Raw genomic sequence first — 7,195 nt, forward strand, 5'->3', positions numbered from 1 at the left:
CCCCCCCCCTCTACTTGAAGTAAGCTATGGTCATCTGGAAGGAAGGGATCTCAATTGAAGAGTCGCCTCCTATCACCTTAGCCTATAGGAGGTCTGTGAGGGCTCCTCAAGATTCTGACAGTGTGGGTAGATCTGACTGTGGCAGAGGAGCAGGTTTGCCTGGTTTGCATAAGAAAGCAAACTGAGCAAGGCAGTAAACCGCTTTCCTCCACTCCCTCTGCTTCAGCTCTGCCTCCCTGGAGTTCTTGCCCTGCCTTCCCTTCCTGATAGACTGGAAATAGCCCCTTTCCTCCCCAAGTTACTTTTGGTCATGGTGCTTTTCACAGCATTAGACAATAACTGTACTAGATATGTTGACAGTGGACCAAAAAAATCACATTAACATATTTTATCCTGATTCTTATAAATTTCTTGACTTAGTTGTGCATTATTATTATTGTTGTTATTATTTAGGAAAAGTGTGAACGTTGCTTTTATAGAGCATGCTAGCACAGCAACAGGAGCCCTCGAGGTGGATGTGCCCACAGCCCTCCTCTCCTTCTCCAATCTTTTTCACTAACTTTTTTTACCCAAGTCCTGCTGGTGATTTGTCTTCACTTGCATTTATGTTCTCCTCTGGTACTTTTTGGCAGAGGGTGACTGTACAAGATAATATAATGACTTTAGGACAGCCCCAGTGTTCCATTGCAGTCAGTTTCAGAGACAGCCTGAGTAAGAAAGTGTAATTTTCTAGTTCTGTAGTGATAAGGGTATCCGTGTTTAAGTAACGAATTGAAGGAGTTGATATCAGAAAAGAGTGAGTCAGGAAAGAATGTGGAGGATGTGGATGAATGACAGAGAAGAGAAATAGAGGAGAGCCTTGTTGATCAGGTATAGTAGAAAGGACAGCCATAAAAGCCTTTTCACCGAGGATAGGAACTAAAATACACTGTACAATTAAGGTACAAAGTGTAAAATATAAAAAAGCAGTAAGATGAAGGTATTTAATATTTCTTTGTAATTGGGATGATGTGGTTTGCCCCTTTCCTTGCATTGCCTTTTGTATTTTTCTCTACAGGTGTGGCTGGAGCCTGTTTTACTCAGTAAATTCAAACAAGTTAATGTATCTTTCTCAGGCAGAGGATTTTCTGTGTTGGAGGTCAACTTTTAGACAACATTCCCCAGTCTGAGACCCTTCACCTTCCAATTACAACCTTGTCTCTGGTGGCTTGGGTTTACATGTGGGGTTTTCTAGGCCTGGGGGGAGCACGGAAGGCTTGCCTGCCCGTGTTTACCTTGTACCTCTCAGAAGACTACCGCAGTTTCTGCGGTGCAGTTTCCAGAATCTGCCTTACCTAGCTCTTGTCTCCTGGGTGCCCGTGAGCCTCAGCTTCAGAACTCTGCCCAGTCTTCTGCTTCTCCACAGTCTGACGGACTCCACAAGGAACCCGTGCTAAATCGCTGCCAGTCTGGTAGTCTAGCTTTACTATCCTAGCACTCAGCTGGCCCTTCCTATAGCTTTTGCTTTAAAGTCAGCTGGATCTGTGGGAAAGGCTGTTCACCATATGGTGGGTGGGTGGGAGGGAAGAGAGGAGAAAGAGAGCATGCCTGTGCCGCGGGCTTTCTCTTCCTTTTGTCATCTGGGCCTCTGTCTGCTGCTTGGTACTGTCCACACTCAGGGCAGTCTTTTACTTTTAGTGAAGTGTCTCTGGGATGTGTTCACGGACACCGCCTGAGACCTGTTTCACCAGTCTCACAATGTTGTCTGATTCAGCTAAGTTGACCTGATGAACCACTACATACCATAAAACTAAAATAAAGTCTGACTTAAAGAGAAGATCCAGCTTGCATTATTGATGCAATTTTGTAATGAAAAATCCTAGGTTGTTGTGTAAGTTTTATTTACCAAGTTTTAGTCTTTTGAGCAAGTAAATGTATATCTCAAGGCAGCTCTTAGCTATTTATAGAAAGTCGAGTTTTACCAATCATCACCGCCCTGTGTGAGATCCTTCTCAGTTTTTAACTATTCGATGCTGTTAGATTTCGTACCGACTGCTGTGTATTGATCCAGCCTCCTCCTCATTTCCTGAAAACTGTGGAATGAGCTTACAGAGCATGTGCTCTATGGAGTGAATAGTTTGACTTTAATAAGGTATAGTGAATAATACTAACCCCAAGGGTGATTTACGTGTGTGCCACACGAGGTGGGGGAGTTTGTTGTTAAAAACTGTGTAGTTACTCACATCACATCCACTAAGAGCCATCTGCTTCTGAGTCAGGTCCTGACCAGTGCTTTGATTATATAAAATCCTACCCCAGAAAGTAAGAGAACTGACCTCTAGTTTTAGATGACTGAAGAACTCTGCAAAATTGAAAGTGAAGCATTTGAGTTTATTATAGTCGCTTACATAGAATTTATTTATATTTACTTTCATTATACTATACTTCCATGAAGAATGTATGTTAGCATGGCTATTTAAAAATATACAATATTAGTAATATTAGTTTATAAGACATTGACTATATTATCCCCTCCACTTCCTTTTATCTATTCCTTTAGGCATAAATTAATTTATGAGCCCTTAAAAATTCATTTATACAAATCCCATGTTTGATTTAAAAACATTCCTTCAACTTATTTTTAAAAATAAACTAAAACAAGTAAATAGAAAGTATTTTTAGTTAATTTTACCATATTTACTATGGTACCTTAAAGTAAAAATAAGTTGTAAAACTTGTGACTAAAACATTGCTGCAAATCTCTGTAGAGTTTTAGTAGAAGGGCAGTTTCTCATGGGCTGAGGATGTAGCTCACGCGTACTGTGATTGCCTATCATCTATATGGCCCTGTGCTAAATCCCTAGCTCCACAAGCAAAACAAACCAGAAAACCCAAACTTACCTCTTTTCTTCCCCCTTTGTATACAATTGACTGAAATGCTCAGTTCTTTATGGTGTAGCACTTAATTTTCCCCTGTAATAACCTCTGTAATTTTCATGTCCTTTCTATATAGCTACAAATGTAGAGGTAGAAATTGCTGCTTTAGCACAGCGCACTCAGTCGTGCAAACTTATCTTTTTAGGATCAAAGAAGAACACAGACCACAGCCGACACAGTAAGTGACCGTGTTCTGAGTGCAGTAGGCTTGACTCCTGTTCTTCTGCCGTACTCTGCTCTCTGCACCTTTGATGGTATTAGCTTACACTAATACTGGATAGGCTGCAGCTAGTGTGTCTTCTGCTTTCTGACTCTCTGGCTTGTAAGAGAGCTGCCTGCAGCTTCTTACTTCATCCACATAGTGACTGGATGCAGTTTTTTGCTGCCTGCTTGTGGACTAGTTGAGTGTTCAATTAATTTTCCTACTTTCTGATTGCCTGGTGATAATTGGAGCTCACATTTCCATTGGCTGTAGCTTTTGTGCCTGTGTTTTTAAAAATTTATTATTATTTTGTGTAAAAAAGATTGAATCTACACTGTTATTCTTTTGTTTTTTTCAGTCACATTATTTGCTTATTTAAACAGGTGGTTTCCCTTTAGTGGGATCACTGAACTGGTAAATAACGTTCTTCAGCCCCAGCAAAAACAACACAATGAGAAGGAACCCCAGACGTAAGTAAGCGATCTGCATAGACTAATAGTATCTATGGTACATAGATCACTGAAAAGTGTGAATTAAAATTCTGCCCTGGAATTCTGTGCCACAGAGAGGGAAACTGTGAGGTGAAAGTTCACTAGTTCTGCCACTAGTCATCCCATGGAAATCTAAGCAGAAAACAAGGATAGCTTAGAGGTCATGGAAAAGTACATAAATATGTAAGCCATATTTGCCCAGAAACATATTTCTCCAATAATGTAGTATATTCTAGAGTATATCCAAACAAAAGTGCTAGAGGATAGTAAGAGCTAGTAACCCCTAAATTTGTTGTGTATTCAAATAGTTTGGATAAGTTGTTTTAAGAAAGATTAAGCAGATTCATTTAGTAAAGCAATTCTGAGAACCTATGATTAGGTCATAACACTTTACTAAACTTATTTGGCTATCAAATCATGATTCACAGAATACATTTTTAGATTATAAAACATGACTGGGGAACATAGTAATGTATTCTAACAATGATTTGAGACACTAAAAACTTTAGATTCCATTTCTTTTAGTTGTTAAGAGATTTGAAAGAAGTTCTACACAGATTATACTTACTCTTAATTGTATAAATAAAAGTGAAATAAGTCATTTGAGCTTACAACCTATTGACCCTAACTTATTACAAGATCTTAACTAGATGCAAGGGAATCTAAAATGTCTTATCATGCCTTGGGAAGAGGGGAAACATGTACAATGGTAACATCTTCTATAATTAGTTCACATTTGATTTTCATTTGTTCCTGATGGAAATTTGCCCAGTGAATAGCTATTGCAATAAGGATAATTCTAATATTAATTTCTATTTTAGTACTTTCCTACAAAAATGCTGTGATGGCTTGGATTAAGATTTGTTTAAGGCCAAAAGTTAAGGATAGTATTATAATGACAATTCACACCAAGAAGAATATTCAGAAAGGACGTTTGCTGTCTCAGTGACTTCAGGAGACCAGCTCTCTTTTGTGGTGGATAGGAACTGTTTACCTTATTATTTCATTTGTTTTAGTCAAGAGTCATTCACTGTTTTTTTTTTCCCTCCTAAAGATTACATACTTTAGGGGGGTTTTAAAGATTCTCCAGAAGTGATTTTCAATAGCCTAGAAAAAAGGGACTGTCTTTTTAGCTATCAAATATGAATCTAAGGAACAATATTTGGGAACTTTTAACCAAGGGCTAATTGTTAATCAAGCATCCCTCTTCTGCCTCTCCTCCCTCTCCTCCCTCTCTGCCTCATGCCCTTCTTTTCCTTTCCCTTCTCTCCCTCCCTCCCTCCCTCCCTCCCTCCCTCCCTCCCTCCTCCTTCTCCCCCCTTTCTCTCCTTTACTGCCCCCACCCATTTTTCTTTATTTCCAGAAGACTGAATGTTTTGATTTCAGGTCACAGAGAGTCAGTCCCTCACTGCTTGTCTCTGCTGAAGATTAGACAGGGTGCCACAGTGCCAGACTCTTCTGCTTGGGTCCTCATTGTGTAATAGAACAGGATCTAGGATTAGACATGAAGAGTAATCTCTTATTAATTCAGACAAGGAGATATGGCCCTTCAGAGCACCGATCATATATTCTGAAGGCTAATGCCAGTGGAAATTGAGGGCTTAGAAAATAGCATTAATTTTGGCTGGGTGTGGTGGTGCACATCTTTAATCCCAGCAGTGAGGAGGCAGATGCAGGTGGGTGTCTGTGAATTTGAGGCCAGCCTGGACTATAGAGCGAGTTCAAGGAAGCCAGAGCTATGTAACACAGACATCCTCTCTGTAAAAAACAAATTGTTAATTTTACATTTCCCTTGTTATTTCTATTTTTTTCTGAAGACTGATGGCAGTACTGAGAAAAGATCTTTTATTTTAGTCTGTGAACTTACTGATGCTTAACTGGTCATGGTGAAACAGTTGATATAGTTGTGAAATGGGGCAAGCAGTTACTACACATATTTACTGGTCCAACATAGTTTTCATTTTGAATAATCTAAAATTGACTGCATCTGCTGAGTACTTTAGAGCCATCTGAAATTCCTTGGGGCTCAATGTAGGAATAAATAAATAAGAGCCACAACAATTATGTTGTTTATTCACAAAATGCTATTTCTGTTGTGGTACATGCATATAATCCCAGCACTCAGGAGATTGCAGTAGAATGTCATAGCATAGATCATAGCAAGGTCCTCTCTCAATAAAAATAAAGGCATGAAAGTGTTAATTGCTGCTTTTATGCCAATAATACATTCAGTGAGAGATGCATCAACTGGAAGTGTGCGGCTCATTGACTTGTTATATATAGGGAATGTGCCTGGAAATGGGCATCATGGTGAAGAAGCTGACTACTGCCAGCCATCTTCTACCACATGCTCCTTCTTCAGGATCACTGCCCCCCACCGGTGGGGTGGGGGTAACTTGTATCCTGATCTATATGTTTCTACTGTTTTCCACATAGAATCATTAGTTTTGTCTATTTTATTTGGGCTACAGAAATCTACCATATGATGAAGAGTCGATTGTGTTTATCTCGTTTTCCCCAGACATTTATGAGCTACATCAGAATGATTCCAAGTAGCTGCCTCTCAGTTATTCCTTTTACTGTATAATACTTTGGATCTTAGTAGGTTTTATTTTATTTACCTATTTTAGTCTGAAATATTTTATCTTATTTCTAGTCTTTTGGCTATTATTAATAGTGCTACTTTATACATTCTGAGGAAATTATTATTTTTCCAGTTACTCTGGAAGATCATTACATGTAAAAGTAAAATTCACTCCTATCTGTTACCCCTGGGAGGAGTGTGAGAGCACATCCCAAGAGCAATTCTGTGTTTTGAAGAAAATGAGGTCACAAGACTCTTGGCTTTCTTGTTTTCTCACAAGTACTCAGAATTCTCCTTAAATGACTCCATTCTTGGACCGTGTTTTGACAATAGTTAACTATGTCAACTGTAATTAAGTGTAATTAAGTCATAGAAATCTCTAGAAATGTAAACAGTATCATCAGAGCTTTATTTCTTTTTTAAACACATGGTGTTTTATATAGGTGACTGGGCATAAGGACATTTTATCCCCCAAATGTGAGCTGAACAAGGACGCTAGTGGACATCCCACAGTGGATGGGAAAATGACCATAAAGCCTCAACCCTACACAAAGAACTCAAGGCAACTGGGGAGAGCTGCGAGTGGGAGAGGTGGTGGAAGGGCACACCAATTGGCTGTCCAATGGCAAATGGTCAGCCCTAAAAGCATGCAAACAAGTAATGTATGGGCTAAAGACATTACATTTAGGACTAAATATGTATGTATATACATAAGTATATATGTGTGCAGTAACAATTGGTGAAGAAAAGGCCATGAATTTGAAGGCAGGGAAGAATATATGGGAGGATTTGGGGTGGGGGAGGGGAAGGGAGGGATGTACTTATATTAATTAAAAAAATAAAATAACAAAAACCAAAACAAAGCACATGCACATGTATGGGGGTGCACACACATGCGCATGCAATCACACACACACACACACAAACACACACACACACACACACACACACACACACACAGAGAGAGAGAGAGAGAGAGAGAGAGAGAGAGAGAGAGAGAGA

General features: G+C 39.3%; 1 protein-coding gene across 37 annotated transcripts in view; it reads left to right on the top strand.

Moving 5' to 3' along the window:
• Positions 1-7,195, top strand: part of Rims2 (regulating synaptic membrane exocytosis 2) — a 498,312-nt gene that overhangs the window by 69,110 nt on the left and 422,007 nt on the right. Inside the window, exons 2-3 of one of the 37 annotated variants that reach the window (XM_029547788.1) lie at positions 3,062-3,094; positions 3,502-3,588. The exons of 35 other annotated variants lie outside the window; for them this stretch is intronic. In XM_029547788.1, coding sequence (XP_029403648.1) covers positions 3,062-3,094; positions 3,502-3,588 — 120 coding nt within the window. Of the gene's footprint in view, positions 1-3,019; positions 3,095-3,501; positions 3,589-7,195 lie in introns of those variants that run through there. One more of the 37 variants, XM_029547778.1, reaches the window with a different exon arrangement.

Source organism: Mus pahari, chromosome 17 (genome assembly GCF_900095145.1).
Source record: "Mus pahari chromosome 17, PAHARI_EIJ_v1.1, whole genome shotgun sequence".
In the NCBI taxonomy this organism is placed as follows: domain Eukaryota; kingdom Metazoa; phylum Chordata; class Mammalia; order Rodentia; family Muridae; genus Mus; species Mus pahari.